Here is an 18,258-nt window from a genome sequence, read left to right on the forward strand (position 1 = left end):
TTTGTGGGGAATTCAACAAACATGTGACGTCTGTGGTATGCCTAGCACACCCTCTATGTTCAAGAAATATTAGCTCCCATCTCATACGAAGTTTCCCAGAGCTGTTTAGCTACTTGAAAATTCTCTTTCCCTGCAAAATCTCTGGTGTTTTCCACTACATCCATCAATGCCAACCTCTCGCCCCTGGCCATCCCTACGTCCTCCTGCTGTTCCTCACATCTGTGGTCTAAGAGAATACAAGGGTTTTCCTTAAAAAAACATATTCAGATCCTCCCACAGCCTGTGTCCTCACACATGGGCAACTGAATAAATAATTCAAGGCCACCCCTGGCTTTTCTAACTCCTTTATTTTTATCTGTCTTGCAAACATGTGTTGATGGAATGGTTTCAGTTATCTGAACAATTGGTGGTGGGGTATTAGAAAGAATTCTGGACTGAGAAGCAAGAGACCTGGGTCTCAAGTCTTTGCAATCTCATTCATTTCCTCTTCCTCTTCAGCCTCAGTCTTCTGATCTGTAAGCCAAAGGGCATCTAGCCTTTTGCAACCAAGGTTCCTATTGCAAATCTCAGAACACAGAAAATGACTTGAGTAACTATTTTCTCAATTCTCCTTAGAATGGTATATAATGAGTACCATTCTAGATGCATAGGAGAGAAGTAAACTCATCATACACAGTGGGCATCTTAAAGAAGCGCTGTTCAGTGGTACTTCTGCAGTAATGGAAATATTCTCTATCTGTACCATCCAATATGGTAGCCATTAGCCAACTGGCTATGAAGCACTTGAAATGTGACAAGTGTGGAACTGAATTTATTTAAATTTATTTAATTTATAATTTATTAAATTTATTTAATGTTAATTAACTTACATTCAAAGACCCACATGTGACTGCTGGCTGCCATATTAGCACAGACTTGAGCATTAAGCTTTGATTCTCATGGAACCTAGGTGAGAAAGATGATCTCTTCCAGTGTTAACATCCTGTACGTCTGTGATTTCAGAGTGTGTGTGTATGTGTGTGTGTGTGTGTGTGTGTGTGTGTGTGTGTAGATACAGGTGCAAATAAAAATCAAATAAATGCCAGAGGTAAAAAAAAAATACTATATACTCCCTGGATGTATAGATACTTCCTGATTTTGGTAAAGCCTTTACAAGCTATAACCTTGGCATGAGTGCATTGTACTTATGATCTTCTATTTCCTAATCTGTAAAATGGGAACATGACCCACTGCCCAGAATCACACCATTGCTTTTTAGTTGCTGACTTAGCCTTTACTTTTGTCCTTCTTTCCTCAATCCATGTTTCATTTAGCATTCAGAGCAATCTTTTTAAAATGTAAATTATATCATGTTGCTCCATGACTTGGAGTGGCTCCAGTGGCTTACAACCCTCTAGTGGCTTCCCATTTCTTTTATGTATGATCACCATGTGGTCTACAGGACTTCCCATGATCTAATCCTTGCCTATCTGTCCAACTGCCTCTCTTACCACTCTTTCCTTCATTCGTGACTCCTGTCATTCACACTTCCTTTGGGATCCCTATACACCCAGCCCTTTTTTTCCTGCTTAGGTCCTTTATGTTCCTGCGACTGCCCCTGGAATACTTTATATCCACTCTTTATGTCATCCTTCAGCTCTCACCATAGATGGCATTCCCTCACTAAGGCCTTTCATGACTGTTCCAGTTTTAATTAGCCCAGTACACCTCTCCCACTGGTATTCTTGTGTACGTCATACATTTCCTTTGCTTCTAGAACTTAATGAGCCTGTTATTTTATATCTGTCTACTTGTTTATGGACTATCCACCAGGCTGCAAGCTCTATGAGGTATAGGTAGCACATCTAATTTCCTCACCCTTCGATGGTCAATGTCTGGTACTTGTACAGTGCTAACAGCTAGAGGCTGTTCAATGACTACCCATTGAATGAACAGATGAAAAAATGAATGAATACATGAACCAATGATTGAATATGATGAAAGGTACTTTGTAGGGCTCTGTGCAAACAAGGCACATTTACTGTCAGGTGGATGATGGTTTAGTCACTCATCAAAGTATTTATTGGAAACTGAGGATGTGTCAGGAACTCTGTGAAGTACAGGGCACTCACTCTATGAGTGTCATCTGAAGCATGACATATAAAGAAATAGAAAGAAAGGTTCCATGTCCATTAAGGTCAGTGTGGTTCCTAATTCCATCCCAGAACCTTTATAATCTCATTGTCATCATAGAGCCAGTCATGTGACTCTGAGCTGCTATGCATGGTTTGTGGTCATTGTAATGGAACTCAGCCTTCCAGAGTAAGGAACTCTCTCTCCACTCCTCATTCCCTGTCTACAAGTATATTTGTATAATTATTGTGATTGCCAGTCCAGGAGTAACTTCTAGATATTCAAAATATATAGAAAATTCAGAAAACCAGAAGGAATAAAAATGGGGATCATCCTATACTTGTTCCACCACCCAGACATTGCTGCCAATGTTTTGTAATATTGAAGTTATTTGAACAGTACTGAGATGCTGCTATAAATTCAGTTTTGAATACAACTTTTTCACTTAACATTATAGCATTCCATGAAATTTCAGGGAACATTTTTGTAATGACTTCTTACCATTTTATTGACCATGTTAATCTTAGGCTATTTCATCATTCTCCTACCACTGGATATCAATGTGCTTGCAAAATTTCTACCTATGTATGATTTTATATTTACAGTGATAAAGCTGAGGATGCAAATTCTGCAATTTGAGGGTCTAGACTAGGTTAGTCATGAGTCTTAGCAACATGTCTGAGTTACTAGTGTTCATCCATTCATCTATCCACCTACCCATCTATCCACCCATCCACCATCCATCTATCTACCATCCATCCATCCATCCATCCACCCACCCACCTACCCATCCACTCACCAATGCACCCAGCCAGTATCTACCCATCCACCATCCATCCATCTACCCACGCACCCACCCATTCACCCATCCACCCATCCACATATGTTGACCACCATATAAGCAGATAAGCAGGAGAATGATCTGTTAAGATATAGGTTTGGGGATGAGTTCCCTGGTAGCTGTGTGGAAGAGGAATGGGGAACACCAGTAGACAGATGCTTACAAGTATACTCTTTCTCACCATGTGATCCCAAGGGCTATAGAGCTTCTCTGTGAAGGGAAAGCCCTAAGGCTCCTCCACTGTATCTTTCAGGTAGTCAAGGGATAAAGATTCTTCTAGGAATGATGAAAGAGGTATTGGCAGGACCATTGCATTTTGAGAAATAATGGGCTGATCCCTCTCCCCTCCTGGCAGCTGCCTCCTAAACAGATGCCAAGTCTGGAGAAAAAGCAAGATCCCAGAGGCTATTGTGGCTAAGGGGAGATTGAATCCAGATATATGAGACACTAGATGGTAGAGGAAGCCACTATAATATTCCACTTCTAGGGCTGTTCCCTTCAAGAGATTGGCTTGCCCCTTGGAAAGCTGCTAAAAGGAATTTGATACCATGGTAAAGAAACTGCTTTTCACTGTTAAAGGTGATTCATCCATCCACACAGTGTCAGGGCTGGAAGGTTCTATAGGCACCATCTGGTTCACCCAACTCATTTTTGAATGAAGGAACTAGATCACGCCTTCTTTCTATTTCATACCTAGGACCCAGGATGGTGTCTGGCACATGGGAGGTACCTGATAAGCACTGTTAAAAGAATAAAATTTGAGGTTAAATGGGACTAAAGATTTTTTCACAAGCACACATCAAGTCCTCAGTGGAGCCTTGAATGTCTGATGAAACTAAGATTAGTACAGGTAGTAAGTAGTTGGCCTGTTGATTCTGTACTGCTTGAAATTAAAGAAGTGTATCTATCGTTATGACAGAAACCACATAGGCCTAAATAAGATCTTTGCTGAACACTGGGGAGGAATTTCACTTATGCTCATATTCTGGAATCTTTGGCGAGGATAAGGAGGATAGGGTAATGTGGAATTGTTGTGTCTTCTGCCCTGCATCAGGAGCTCATTCAACCGTTCCTAAGTCAGTGCATTTCCCTTCTTTCCTTGGCCTCCTAGAGAATTGGGATCAGCATGTGAACTTTGTCTCGAAGGGAGAATCCTGGTGCAGTATGCCATTAATGCCTCCTCCCCGATGCCCTGTGGCCCATCAGGACACTGGAGTCCTCGGGAAGCAGAAGGTAAGGCCACCTGGAAGCTCATTTACAGGTTAGGGGTACAAAGAACAACTCTTTACATACTATCTCATTTGATCTTTATGGAATCTTCAAGGCCAAGTTTTTAAATTTTATTTTATTATTTATTTACTTATTTATTTTTATAATTTTATTCTTTTATTAATTTTATTTTTTTAAATTTTATTTTTGTCTTTTCCCCCAAGTGTTTTTGAGACATTATTGACATCTAACATCACATTGTACAAAGTGATGATTTGATACATGTATCATTGTGAAGTAATTACCACAGTAAGGTTAGTTTACACATCCATCATCTCATACTTTTTTGTTTTTTGTGGTAAGAACATATAAGATCTACTCTCTAGGCAATTTTCAAGTGTATGATACAGTATCATTAACTAGAGTCCCCATGTTGTATATTAAAACTCCAGAATTTATCCATCGTAAAACTAGAAGTTTGCACCCTTCGGCCAAGATCAAGGCCAATACTCATGCGTCGATTCAACACATAGTCTTTGAACTCTTCACTGTGTTAGGTATGACATCCTACTTTAAATTTGAGGAAACCAAGGTGCTGAGATATTGAACAAGTGCCTGAGGCCACACACCTGATAAAGACACAGCTTGTATGTGTGTTTATACACACCTCCTGACCCCGACAGCCTGTTGGTTCAAGATCACCTTAGAATCAGCACACATACCTGGGTGGGGGGGCAGGGGTTGGTCAAGGTTTCAGTAGTCTTTATCTTCTTTGGTTGTTTCTGAGAATCCCCAGGGCATCCACATATACACCACAGCTATCCCTCTCAATGTTTTCTGCCATGTACCCTCCTTTTTGGGATCCATTTATCAGCAAGACACTTGAGGGAATCACCTCGTGATTGCCACTGTTGTGGGCTCTCCCCATGACCAGACCCTCCCCGTCTGGGGGTCTCCCAGACCTCCCTAGGGCTAACAGTCTCTGTGCTGTCTTCTAGTCCTGCACACTGCCAGATCTACTGGGTTTTCTACAGAAATTAAGAGAGTGCCTTTTACCCAATTCTTTGTTCCATGGTCACTTGGCTTTGCAGCAGCCACTTGGAACTTAACAGAATCTCATGGAAAGTTGCCTACTCAGTTTCCTTTTGCAATGTCCCCTTCTTTAGGGCTCAGATCTAGTGTCTGAAGCCAGGCTGGCAGAGACCCCGTGTTCTCCCTTACCCTCAGAGACTTCCGCTTAGAACTCCACGCGCCCCCCCCCCCCCCCGACCGCCCGGTCCCTCTTGCTTCTGTGCAGGGCAGCTCATGTCCATGGTCCCTGGGTGGGGACCACAGTCCATCAGAGGGAGCAGAATCTGATTCCTCACTGAGGTTCAGTGAGAACTCCCCTCTTTTCCTTTATATTTTTAGAAAGGAGGTTGGAAAGAAAAAGCCAGAGAATAAAGCAAGGGAGAGGGATCAGAGAGGAAAGTGAAGGAGAAAAATGACAGCACTGTACTTTGTTATCTTCTAAAGTAGCTTAAAATAAAAATGAGAGCTGAACTTGGGAACTCTAAACAAATCCATCTGGAATGTAAAGCAAGAGGGATGTCTGGGAGAAGCCCTCAGTTCAGCCTCACAGAATCACGGGCTGTCAGACTTGGAAGGGGTGGCTAGGTCATCCAGCCCCAGTTCCCACCCAGTGCAGGAATCCCCCTCCTGCCCTCCCTTACTGAGGCTCTCCTAGCACCAGCTCATACATTCCTTGGCCTTCCATTCGTTAGAAAGTTCTTCCTGAAATCCACAGTCGTGACTTTTCCATGCCAGCAGAACCCACTTTGGGTTTTCCTGGAAGAAAATGCATGTCTCTTCCAGCTGACAACACATTGTGTGCGCACAGAATGAACAAGTCTCACCTGTGACCACTGTAGGAACTGTGTGCCTGGCACTGTGCTGGGTGCATGGCGCAAGGCGGAGCTGGCCATCTAACAGGGGTGCTGGATGGTAACCATCCGGTGCAGTGAGGCCCATGCTGATCGAAGCACAGAGTGCTGGGGGGAGCAGTGAGCAGCTGGCCTCATGTAGAACTGAGACTAAGGCCACCCAGGAAATGTCACCACACCAGTGAGCAAGGCACATTTGACAACATGAAAGAAACTGGGTATGTTTAGAACAGTGGTTTTTTGAGTCTGATCTGGAGGATTATGGCATTCCTAGAGACTTTACAGGGTATCCTCAAAGACCAAAATTATTTTCATAATGATGCTATGATACTGATTACCATTTCCACTCCCAGTCTCTCGTGAGAATGGAGCTTTCCCGTCCTGCATGGAATGCGATGTTATTACTGCTCCAATAGCTAATAGAGCACATGCGTATGTGTTCTTGTGTTCTAAAGTTTCTCAGTTTTCATTGATAGTATGGCAACTACTAGTAGATGTAACCCTCATAAACAGAAGGTCTTCAGTAATGCTCTGAGAGATTAAGAGGGTTTGGAGCATGAAGAGTAAGGTGTGGAGTCGGGGAAGGTTGGACTGAGTGTTCTATAATGACTGGATAACGATGGGTTTTTACTGAGGGCAGCAAGGAGGCACCACGTGCCTTGGCAGGAGTCTGTTGCATGGTGAGATGTACATGTTGTCAAGATTGCATGGGTTGCTCTGTGGTGAAGAGCCTGAGGAGTGTGTGCTGGGGGAAAGGGAGCAGTGGCTGTTGCAGGAATCTGGAATAGGGATGGTGGTGGCCAGGGTGTGGTCCGTGGCAGTGAGAAATGGAGAGAAGTCAATGGAATTGAGAGAGATTTAGGAGGTATAATCAGCAAGACTCTCCACTGAGACTTCTCTGGCTAAAACATCTTGGTTTGTTCTACCAGTTGCATGAATGAAATAATTTTCAGACATCTCCCCACACCTCCATCCAACCCAACTGTCAATTGGTTAAGTCTGTTCCTGGTTTGCTGTTGACCTTCTTAAAGCACGATATGTAGAGCAGAGTTCAACTGGAAGTGCTGAGCCCCCTCGTTCCCTGAGCTGACTCAGGCATGCAAGGAAACCCAGCAGCCTTGGGTTTTCCTTCAGAATATGTAAATTTAGTGCATGCAGGCCAGGAAAAGACACTGTTCTTTTTTTAGAGCATCCTATTACAGGCTGTGTGATCCTTTTGGCTCAGACCCTTTTAATATCCTTGAAGAAATAAACTTTTCCATGAGCCAAACTCTGCAATTTATTTCTCAACTCATTTTCATCCTATTTATCTTTGCATGTTTAGGTTTTTAGACTTCCCAAACTAACATAAAACTCTCAAATCCATGAGCAATGCCAGACAGATCTTTGGGGTGGGGGGATAAAGAGGACTGGACCTTGGTCTGAGCCCCAACATTAATGTGCTCTGTGCCCTTGAATGAGTCACTTAGCTTCTCTGAAGATAGCATCTCATGCACAGAATAAACGTTCTCTCTAGCTCTAATATTCCACAGAGCTGTAACTTCTTTATTTTAACTCCATATTAATAAGATAGAATATTTACCATTTAACAAATATTTATTGCACATCTGTGGTGTTCCATTAACTCTGTTCCATGAACTTCAGGTAAATACAGTCACAGAAATTCTTGCCTTTGGCCACAGAAGGTGATTGGACTCAGAAGAAACCCTGTTTTCCTATATCTTGAGCAAAAACTGTATTTCAGAGTTGAGTGTTTCTTGAGGTATTTAATACCATGGACACTTGTCACCCAGGACTGAGATAGTTAGGCCTCATCAACTCACATCTCTGGTAAGATCACATGTCCAAGCATGTAACACCTCGCAAATGTTGGGTTTTCCGTGAGACTGACACATGGCACTAGCTGTTTTCATTTTTTCTTATCTGTGTGAGTCCTTTCCCCCATTTTTCTGCCCATAATATTTCAGGTGTGCTGAAGTATTCATCTGGAAAAACTTGGCACTAAGTTTTTATAACTATATTTGTGTCAACAGCTGCAGGGTATATACACAAAGATATATAATAGATGTCTGTATGGATCTTCATAAATGTACATTTAAATCAGCATAAGTATATATAAATAAATTTCACACGTACGTAGCCTCATTTCTAGTGCACAGCTTGTATCAACATGTACCTTTTCATGTAATCACCATATATACAAAAGGGTAGGTATTAATAATGAAGTAACAGTACTTTCATGCTTTTCTTTCTTCCCCCTTCCTTCTTACTTTTTCCCTCCTTCCTTCCTTCCCTTCTCCTCCCTTCCCCCTTTTCTCTGCCCTTTTCCCTGCCTCACAGTCACTCCCAGTCAACTTTCTAGCCTTGTTCATTTTTTCCCTCTTAGGCACTTTGGGTTGGTCCTCATCTCTTTTTAGGGTCCCTTGTCCAAGCCACAGGTGTGATTGTCTGTGTTAGTACAATCATTTCTCACCTGGTTTCACTAGACTAGAAGCTCCATGGGGGCAGAGGCCATGTGTATAGAAACCTGTTTTCCCAGGGACTAGCCTAGCACTGGGCACAGACCAGGCAGTCAGTATTCTTTGGACGGACAGATGGATGGATGGATGGATGGATGGATGGATGGATGGATGGAGGATGGATGGACAGGCGGACAGATAGATGGACAAATACATAGATGGATAGATAGTATCTGTGATTCTAAAAAGTGGTTTTGCTAAAAGGTAATTTTCACTTGTTTGCTTACAATTTTTCACTAGCCCCTCCATCCTTCTCAGTATAAAGTGCAGTTTCCTTAAAGTGCCATACAAGACTCTCCAGAACCTGGGTTATGTTTAGCTTGCTGGCCTCACCACTTGCTACTCTCCCTTGCACTCACAACCATAGTCATCTTTGTTCCTGTTCACTCTCAGCCATTCTCTTTGCTTAGACTACCTCTTCCTCCCAAGCTTTTCCCCGTTCCTTCCTCCTTATGTTTCATAACAGAGCTAATCTATTTGTGACATCTAGTAAGTATACCATCCCATTTTGAGTTTTACAGCACCCCTGTGAGGTAGGTATCATCAGAGTAGGGGACACAATGAGCTTATAGTTCAGCCCAGCTTCCATTGCTTCAAAGTTTGGCATGCTGCCTGGATGAACAGTATCACATAATATTCTGCTCCCCATCAGGGAGTGACTTAACCATCTGAGTCTCAGTTCCCTCTTCTGGAAAATGAGTTTCTTAAGACCCTGTGCCATAGACTTATTGCAAAAATGAGGCATGTAACATGTTTGGCATGGCACCGAACTCAGGATGGTCAGTTCGTGGAGCCTGGCATGGTTCAAGGGTTGCTGCATTGGTGATGGCTGGACTCTGTAATCCTGAGGCTCTTTTTGACATGTAAAAGTTTGTCTCTGATGACAGTACAAGCACAAGCTTTGCTAAGATCTCCATTCCTCTTTACCTACTTGACTGTAAGGTCCAGGCTCACCTTACTGTCCTTTGAAAAGCATTTGGTCCCTCTGTTGATTAACAAGAAATCAGGGAGAAGGCAGGGGACAGACACATTTGTCATCTTTGCTCTGTTGTGGCTCCCATCACTGATAGCCATTTTCTCCAAGGAAGGAGAAAGATTGTTGCATCCTTTTCCAGTTCCAAGAGAAAGTGCGAGGAGGAGGTGGAATGTTCACCTGACACTCACCATAACGCAATGGGCTTCTACATTCCACAAAGTGCTCGCTGCTTTTTTAACTCCATATTAGCAAGATAGAAGATTCTTCATTTAACAAATATTTATTGAATATCCACTATAATCACTGTCTATGGACCAGGTACTATATTAAATAAAGGCTACCTGTCATTGAGTGAAACAGAGATATGAGGGACAAAAATGATAACTGTCTTACAGGATCTTGGTGACAAACAGATGAATACATTAATGGCTAGGGAATGTGCTCCATATACATTAAAATGTTGCCCTCAGGAAAGCTCAGTGAATAAATGATAATGTATGTGCCAACAACTCATAAAGCTAAGACAATCAGGGACTCCATCGGGTTAGAGAGTTGACACGAAGAAAAGCTTCAGCCTCGCTAGGGAGTCTTATTTGTGCCTTTGACTTAAATCACTGGTCACTTCTAGCCAGCATTTGCTGAAATGGATGAACCTTGCCTAGGAATGGTGGAGTAGTTATATCCATTTATTCCTGCTCTGATGTGTTATATCTAAAAAGTCTTTTGAATTCTTCTCAACCACCCCCCCCCCCCCGCCGCCCACTTTCTTTTCTTTTTCTCTTCTCCATCTCCACTTGATGTCTTCTCTCTTCTCCCTTGGCTGGGCAGAGGCATGGAGATTGGAGGCATTTTTATAGCCTTCACTGGAATAGCTTTTCTACCCAAAATGGTTTTCTAGTTTTCACATTGCAATTCCTGTGATGCTGTAACACTACCACAAAGCCATTTCCAGCAAAGATTGCCTTTTTCCTTTTGATTTAGAAATACCCAGCATCCCACTTGCCACCAAAAGATGGAAAAAAAAAATGTGGCTAATAGGACAACTTGACATCCTGCGTCCTACCCTCACCAGTGATGTGTATCTCTTGTTAGATTGCCTTAAACAAATTAGAGCTGATCATTACAGAGTCCTGATTACTTTTCTCAGCAGTGCAAAGGAGAGCTCTCTGAGGGTCTAGGACTACATGATCTCATCAGAGAAAAATCAGAAGTCACTGCAGGCTGAGATCAGTCGGGATGAGGCATTGTCTCCCTGGGGAAAGAGTAGAAGAATCCCTCCTTCCTTCTCCCCCCTCCCCTGCCTCACCCAACCCTCCCCTTTCCTGAGTCAGACTGGACAGAGCTCTGAGAAGCTCAGTGGTATGGAATGACCTCATGTGGTAAAGAGGAGGAGGAGAGATAAGATGGCTCCAGGGCTGCCTTCCAGTTCTGTCATTCATGGTTCTACACAGTTTCCCTCCCAGAATCCTCAATCCAATGGGAGGAACTATCTGCACTCATCTCTTCTTTGCTGGAGGTTTCTGGTTCTTCTGTCATTTGAAGCAGGTTGTACTGAAAGCAGTACTATAAGGATTCTAGTTTATTTTTGTGGCCTCTGCATGCAGTAGGGAGAATAAAGAGTATGAACTTCAAGATGAGACAAAACTGGGTTCCAATGCTGACTGACCTTCACATCAAGCTGTGAGACTTTGATCAGTCCACTCCACATTTCTGAGCCTTAGTTGCCTCACCTCTGAGATGAGTCTTTGCAAGAAATAAGCAAGTTCAGGCGATGTTTAGCAAATGTGTGTTAAGCAAATGTGTGTCCCTTCCTTCTTTCCATCTGGGGCAGCAAAGCCTGCAAGTAGGGAATGAAGAAAGAAAGTTTGGGCATTGACTCAATAGTAAGACACTTACTTGAATGTAGTTGTGAGCAAATGTTTTGTGATTTATCCAAGATCTGTATTGCAAGGGTGGAGATGGGCTGGATGCTGTGCATACAACTGATTCACCAAAACACTGAGAATCTTCCCTCTCTTTTCACCTCTGTCTGAGCTCTAGTCAGACCAGTCTCTCCTACTGTGTACAGGAAGCTCCAAGGACCAGACTGAAGGGCTTTCAGGAACTCATACCCTCATCTCTTCTCCATAGGTCATCCAGATGTTGAACAGCCCTGTAAGTCCAGTGTCCGCACCTGGAGCCCAAATTCAGCTGTCAACCCACACACAGTCCCTCCAGCCTGCCCTGAGCCACAGGGCTGCTACCTTGAACTGGAATTTCGCTACCCTTTGGTCCCTGAGTCTTTAACCATATGGGTAACCTTTGTCTCCACTGACTGGGACTCTAGTGGGGCTGTCAATGACATCAAACTATTGACTGTCAGTGGGAAGAACATCTCCCTGGGCCCTCAGAACGTCTTCTGCGATGTCCCATTGACCATCAAACTCCGGGATGTGGGTGAGGAGGTGTACGGCATCCAGATCTACACATTGGATGAGCACCTGGAGATTGATGCGGCCATGTTGACCTCCATTCCTGACAGCCCGCTCTGCCTAGAGTGTAAGCCCCTGCAGTACAAGGTGGTCCGGGACCCTCCTCTCCAGGTGGATGTGGCCTCCCTTCTACACCTCAATAGAAGATTCATGGACACGTAAGTGCACTCTCTGGATAAGGAGGTGGTCTTGTGGGTGGGCAAATGTAAGGAGTGTCAGAAAGGCCTGTCTTGGAAAAACATTCATCACAGACAGATTCACTTCTAGGGATTCATAACCTGGCAGTGGGTGTGGAACGGTCTTAATAAGGCAGAGTTGATATGGTGAGAATGGCAAAGCACAAGTAACCAGGAGGTCTGGAATTTGGGGAGAGCTCTAACATAACTCTAAGATTCCCAGACCTCTCTTGGTTTTCCGAACAATTAAATGAAGGAGGCTGTATAAGATTAGCAATAAGTAAGTCAGGTATTACTCATGAAATGGAAGAATGGAAGTTTGCTAATGGAAGTTTGCTAATGATTTCCTTTTTATATTTAATTGAAGATTCATGCATTTGGATTGCTTTTTCAGTGAATGAGAAGGGCGTGAAGCTAAGTAGCAGGTTGCCTGGGAATTGAGCATGGTTCTGTGTATTTGCATGGGAATGTTCTTGGAAGGTGAACATCACCTGCCACAGTCCTTGTTTTGTTTCCTTTTCCAAAGTGGAAGAGAGGTTCAAACCCATTTGATCCTTAAGAGCCCTTGCAGCTCTAGGTCTCCAGGATCCTTTTGGGATGCTCACGGCTTTTATGCAAGATAGTGCTCATCCTTAATATTCATTTCTCAAGCTACCTTTTCCTCCAACATCGTCAGGTTTTATGTTTTCTGAGAGGCCACCTTACAGTGGCCTCATTAGTGCTTTGCCTGTGTGCCAGACAATGGGCTGAGATCTTTGCATCTTCTACTCGTTTATTTCATCCTCTCCACAAACCAGCCCAGTTACCCTTCTTGTTTTACAAAGAAGGGTGCAACAGATTCAAGACGTGAAGTCACTTGTCCAAGGTCACATAGTTAGAAAGTGGTAAGATCAGGTTCTGTCCTGATTCCGAAGCCAGTGCCTTCGACCAGTGTTCGCTTAAAGATGTGATTCCAACTTCTGCTTTAATCCAACAAATGAGGGTGCTTTCACCACCTAACTCGGGTACCGAGAAATCTACGAAGTTAATCACCACACTTTTGTTGAATATCTGCTGTAAGTGCAAAGGACATTGGTAGGGAACACTTTGAGTACTGGAAAGAGCAATAGCTCGGAAGTCAGATGCCTTGGTTTAGCCCCAGCCGGTCCACTTACTAATTTTAGATTAGCCCGTCAGTCTCTTTGAGCCTCACTTCCCTCTTCTGTGTGATGACAGTGCTCATGTCAGTGGTTTCTATGGGTCTTTTTGTGGCACTTTCTTTGGTTCTAAGATGATAGAAGACACAATCTCTGCTCTGTCTACTTGAAAATATTTACTGAGCCAATCATTAATAGAAACCGAGTTCTGGAGGAAACTTTTAATCTTTTTAAGAGACAGAACCACTTTCAAATACTTTTCCAGCACTCCCTTTTACATACCAGCAATTAACGTGCACATCACAAGCAGACCCTTGCCCATTCATTGACTCAGAGATGAAGAAAGAACATCTGTTCAGGAACTCAGAGGCAGCACTTGGTTTGTGTTTGAGAATGTACTTAAAATTTAAAGGATCATCTTGCCTTGAAAATATTCCATAACTCTGTCTCTTTCATCTTCTTGCTTGTCTAGAGTGGTAAAATTCTATAAATATGCATCCACTTAAAATTTCTTTATAAAACAATGGAGAGAATAGATGCCTTACACCCTCAGTTTAAATCCAGCTTTTTTTTTTTTTTTTTTTTTTTTTTTTTTTGCCTGGAGTTGTGTGCCTGTGAGAGCTGACTTGAGTTGATAAATGTGGAATGGTGGAAATCCATCTGAACAAGTGAGAGTCCCCTGAGTTCCATTCCCAGATAGTCATTGATTTGCTCTAGGATCTTAGGCTAATCACTTACCCTTTCTGGGGCTTCAGAAGCCTTAATTTACAAGGAGGAAGACGTACTAGGCTGGGGGTTCTCAAAGTCAAGTGCACGTTATGGAAACTTGGGGCACTTTAAAATCACTTGTGTTTCGCCAGCATGCCCTCTCCACCCCTATCTCCCACCCTCCACCAATGCCCCAGGCACTTATTTAATTGGTAAGGAGGATAAAGCCTGGCCATCAAGTCTTTTAAAATATTACCAGATGATTATAATGTGTAGTCACATTTAAGAACCACTGCACTAAAACAGGTTCTCCTGCCCCAGACCAGGAGCAACAACAACACCTGAGAACTTAGGACAAGTCCTTAGATCTCAGCCTAGACAACTTGATCAGAAACTTGCCTACAGGGTCTTCCCAAATTACTCTAAGACTGGCTACATTTATTTTATTTTTTTTAATGTTTTTAATTTATTTTTGAAAGAGACAGGGTGCAAGCTGGGGAGGGGCAGAGAGAAAGGGAGACATAGAATCTGAAGCAGGCTTCAGTCTCTGAGATGTCAGCATAGAACCTGACATAGGGCTCAAACTCATGAGCCGTGTGATTGTGACCTGAGCCAAAGTCAGATGCTTAACTGACTGAGCCACCCAGGTGCCCCGTGGTTACATACAGTTTAATAGCCACTGCTCAAAGTGATCTATAAGGCTCTGGGATTTCCAAGGTTTTGTTCCCAATACTCACTCAATTTATGAATATGTGTTGAGAACATTCTGTGGGCCAGAGTGTTCACTGGGATCTGGGTATGTCAGGAATGACCCGGCGCCTTTCCTATAGACACTCACACTTCAGTGCTGAAGACCTTAACTACATGACAAAAAATGAACAGTCTTGTACCACTTTACTTCCAGAACCACCACTAGTCGGACCCACACTTTTATGTGCCATTTTTTCTTTCATTCACCAGCAAATCTTTCTTAGGCTATGTGTCAGACACATGGCTAGACTGAGGCCTACATTGACTTCCTCTATGTCTTTCTTGCGTCCCATTGAATTTATTGGAGACCTAGACTGGACTACACTACATTCCTGACCTGAATGTTCTCTGAGACTCTAAAACAAGTAAAACATCATTCCAAGTCAACTTACCATTTCAACTCCTTTATCTTTTGGTAATTCGAGTTCTGAACTCCAACACAAATACCTCTTTGTGTGTGTGTGTGTGTGTGTGTGTGCGCGCGCGCACGCGCGCGCATGTGTGTGTGTGTGGTATGTTTTGCTGCTTTCACATTTTTTCCATATCAAATAAATTGGCTCTTATACAAGTTCTATATAAAGACTGTTTTGGAGAAAAAGAGGAGAGAGAGAAAAAAATGCTTTCTTTTTCTTTCCTGACTCAACCCATTACATGATTCCCTTTGACCTTTGTCTTCATTTTTTTCTCTCAGCAGAAATATTTATTCTTTCTGTTATCTGTACTAGAGATAGTTTCCCAAGGTATGACATTGATGAAGGGAGAGGCTTCTGTGCTTACCCAATGGGCATTTCTAGGATACTGATTACTTTTGGCCAGAATGAAGAAGAAATGTGGACTGTCTCCCTTACATGAAAACCCCTCTATTGGATGAGAAGTGACACTGATGGAGGGAAAGGGGACCAGCATTGACTCTGCTACTAACTCACCATATGTTATTAAGACATGTTGTATCACGTCTCTCGGCTTCAGTTTCCCCCTTTGTAAAATGAAGGGCCAACACATTAAACTCTTGGCTGTGAGTAGACGTTGTTCTTAGGTGACAGGTGATTCATTCACTTTTTTGTAGTAAAAGGGACTTAGCAGAGACTATGAGAATCAGTACCCAGAGGGGTCCTCACTGAGTCCCTAGGATACCCTACTGAAATGTGTAGTGTGCAGACAATAATAATGGTGATGATAAAAATAACAACAACAATGGCAACCATTTGCTGGATATTCTCTCTGCTTTAAGTGCTTTACAAATACGTATGAGGAGGTAAAGCTCAGAGAAAAAGCTGAAGCTCAGAAAAGTGATTTATCCAATGTAATATAGCTGGTAATGGCAGAGTCAGGTTTAAAACCCACTTCTAATTCCAAATAACACCTTGTCAACCACAACACCACACCATCTCAGGTAATAATGCAAAGGCAGAATTCTGGAGCTCAGACATGCATCCAAGCTGGCTGAAGTTTGAGATACAGCAAGTGGAAGGCAGACTACAACTCACGGGCCACTTGACCTCAGTCAGTTACTGTGACCCACTCTTGGAGTCCAGAAGCACAAGTCACATGGCCAATTTCTTTAGGCACCTATCTGAGAAGAAAGAGCAGGGGAGCTTCTCTTTCTCAACTTGACTGCCAAGTGCTCCTGCACTGGCCACCATGCTCCTTGGGTCTCCATGGAGTCTTTAGATTTCTCTAAGTAAAGACTCTGGATAAAACTAAGCTAACTTACTTGCTTACTTTCCTTCCTTCCTTCCTTCCTTCCTTCCTTCCTTCTTCTTCTTCCTTTTTTTTTTTTTTTTTTTTTTTTGGCTTAGAGAAAGTGAGGTATAAAGCAAACCATAAACAATGAATGGACAGGCATGGAGTCTGAGCTCAGGGTGGTCACACTGTGGGAAGAAAGAGAGTTAGGGAAGCAGTGTCACTGCAGTATACAATGCCCTAAAGGCAGAAACAGAGACAAAGAGTCAGCGGCTTCTAACCCAAACTTGGAAGAATTGAGGTGCAATTAAGGAAAATAAACCTCCTGAGGACTGGAATTTTTGCCTGTGTGTCTGCTAGTGCATTCTAAGTGCCTAGAACGATTCCTGGCACAAAGGAGATAGTGAATATTTTTGAATGGCTCTTGAATGAAGAATGGGAAAGAGTTTGGCGGTTGAAGAGAAATGGAGAAGCTGTAATTTACTAAGTACCTACTATGTGTCAAGAATTTACTGAATGTGTTACTTAAGTAATCTCATTTGATTGAATCTATACAGCAGCCCCACAAAGTAGGTGGTCTTATCCCAGATTATGGATGAGGACCTGAGGTCAGTCTTTACACAGCTATCCAGCCACCTACCTGGGGTTGTATGTAAATCTATCAACTCCAAAGCTAAGTGCTCTTAGTCATTCATTCTCTGGTTGAACATATATGTTTGTACCCCTCGCTTAGGACTTTTAATTTACAACTAGAAATATTCTTAAAAGTCACCTTTCCCAATTGGCTTATGTATGTATCCCAGTTAATTATTCCATTGATTCTTCTCTCTCGTTCAGACCTGTTAACCTGCCAACACAATATCTGTTTTGCCTCACCTTCTTGCCATTCTCAATATAATTCTTGGGGAAAACAAACATAAGGAAAGGAGATATTTACATGATCTGGGTGGAGTTTCTTGTGAATATGAGTCCAAATTTTACAAATTGGATCCCACATCTCTTCCTCTGGACTCTATGTGCTCAGAACCCCATCAATCCGCTCAAAAACTGTAGTTTATCTATCAGTCCCTTCACTCAGCAAATATTTTTTGATTTCCACCATGAATCCATCTATTTTCTAAGCACTAGGGATGTAGTGGTGAAGAGAGCAGGAAAGATCCTTGTTCTCATTAATTCCTACGATGTAGCTGGGAGACACAAACCAGAAATAATTGCATAATACCGCAGTTGGGTAGCATTTAGTGATTTTAGAGAAGTGGTAAGGGAAGGCCTCCGATGGGGTGATATTTGAACAGAGACCAAAAGTGTCTCCTGTTTGGAACATAGGTGTTGTATAACAGGATCTTTGGTCCTTGATCACTGTTTGGCTTGCCTTATATTTAACTGTGCTTGTGTCTTTGTTTCTTTTTTTTTTTTTCCTTCTTCTCTCACTTGGTTCAGATTCTTAAGTACAAAATTTAACATGCTAGTGTGTGACAGCATCAGAGCTTCATGAATGGTGTTGAATGAATGAGTGAAGAACGAGTCAGCAGTAACACAAAGTGGAACCTCTGGAAAGATGCCTCTTGCCTAAAGATCTTAGCCATAACATTGACATGTGATGCCATATTAATCCTCAGAGGATTGAGGAAGTTTAGACCAAATCAGGGTCAACTGAAGACACAGGTGGCTCTCTCATGCTGTTTTTATGGCTCTCAAGCTGACTCACCACCTCATTGTTTTTTTAGTCCCATTTCTTTTCCTGGCTCTTTCTGT

The 18,258-nt window shown here is 42.6% G+C and overlaps 1 protein-coding gene across 1 annotated transcript in view; it reads left to right on the plus strand.

Moving 5' to 3' along the window:
* The window catches only part of PAPPA (pappalysin 1), a 243,399-nt gene that overhangs the window by 68,745 nt on the left and 156,396 nt on the right, over positions 1–18,258 (plus strand). Inside the window, exons 6-7 of the mRNA XM_043566322.1 lie at positions 4,065–4,186; positions 11,710–12,208. Of these exons, the coding sequence (XP_043422257.1) occupies positions 4,065–4,186; positions 11,710–12,208 (621 nt within the window). The remainder of the gene's footprint in view (positions 1–4,064; positions 4,187–11,709; positions 12,209–18,258) is intronic.

Source organism: Prionailurus bengalensis, chromosome D4, assembly GCF_016509475.1.
Source record: "Prionailurus bengalensis isolate Pbe53 chromosome D4, Fcat_Pben_1.1_paternal_pri, whole genome shotgun sequence".
NCBI lineage: Eukaryota > Metazoa > Chordata > Mammalia > Carnivora > Felidae > Prionailurus > Prionailurus bengalensis.